This window comes from Octopus bimaculoides, chromosome 18, assembly GCF_001194135.2.
Source record: "Octopus bimaculoides isolate UCB-OBI-ISO-001 chromosome 18, ASM119413v2, whole genome shotgun sequence".
Taxonomy (NCBI): Eukaryota; Metazoa; Mollusca; class Cephalopoda; order Octopoda; family Octopodidae; genus Octopus; species Octopus bimaculoides.
In genome coordinates this window covers 19,871,377-19,872,415 of record NC_068998.1, presented here as the reverse complement: position 1 = coordinate 19,872,415, position 1,039 = coordinate 19,871,377, and the positions used below count along the sequence as shown (strand labels likewise).

Below are 1,039 nucleotides of genomic sequence, written 5' to 3'. Positions count from 1 at the left end.
ATTTCTTTATTCTGCAATTCACCATAGCGATATTCTAATGAGTCAAGACTATGACGCAGTTAATGCTGTTTCATTTCGATTGTGCACTAATTGCTACTGAAAAAAGGCATGCACATCATAACATTCCATTTCATTCTTGCAGCTGTTGTAAAAAAGAAAATATTATTATGTTTGAAAAATGAAATAAAAAGTAAAGTTGAATTTTATTTAAATAATTTATTTCATGCAACTGCTACATATGATCTGTTGACTTTCAAATAATCGAGACATTGCTTATTTCCAGGTCATTCATATATCCAACCGTATCCAGATATTTTGGGATTCATGGGCCTTAGCAAAGTATGTATGCTCGTTTCAAATATAGGGACCACTTTTTTTTAATTATAATAACTAAATTCTAATTATGACAAACGTAAATAAACAAACGAAGTTTGCTTTTAGAAGCGTTGAGATGTCTTTTAGAAAGTTAAAGAAGTGATTTTAAATTCTCATCATAAAGCGAGATTTATATATCTTAATTTGCAGAGGAATTTGTAGTGGGTAGTTTAGCTTAATCGGTCAAAGCATCGTGACATGTAATCACGGGGATATGAGTTCGTGTCCACAGCTAGCCACCTACACTTTTCTCTGCAAAATAGGGATAGTTTATCCTGTTCAGGCTATATTATTAGGATTATTCTGCGATTGAGAATTTAAAATCACTTCTTTAACTTTATAATAACTAAGTTGATGTGATGAATTAAAGTTTCAGATACAGGCATAGCTGTGTGGTTAAGAAGTTTGCACGCCAACCATGTTGGTCTTGGGTTCAATCCCACTGCACAGTACTTTGCACAAGTGTCTTCTACTATTGCCCCGGGCCAGCCAAAACCTTGAGAGTGGATTTGTAGATGGAAAGAGAGAGAGAGAAACCTGTCATATATATGTGTATCTATATATGTATTGTGGTGGTAGAGGTGCTGGAAGTAGTGGCAGTGGCAGTGACAACAACAACAAGAATGATGACGGTGGTAGTGGTGGTGGTGGTGGTGGTGGTGGT

General features: G+C 35.4%; 1 protein-coding gene across 1 annotated transcript in view; it reads left to right on the top strand.

The window, feature by feature from the left end:
* Positions 1 to 1,039, top strand: part of LOC106877870 (aminopeptidase N) — a 19,017-nt gene that overhangs the window by 2,590 nt on the left and 15,388 nt on the right. The window contains exon 3 of the mRNA XM_014926906.2: positions 284 to 339. Coding sequence (XP_014782392.1) covers positions 284 to 339 — 56 coding nt within the window. The remainder of the gene's footprint in view (positions 1 to 283; positions 340 to 1,039) is intronic.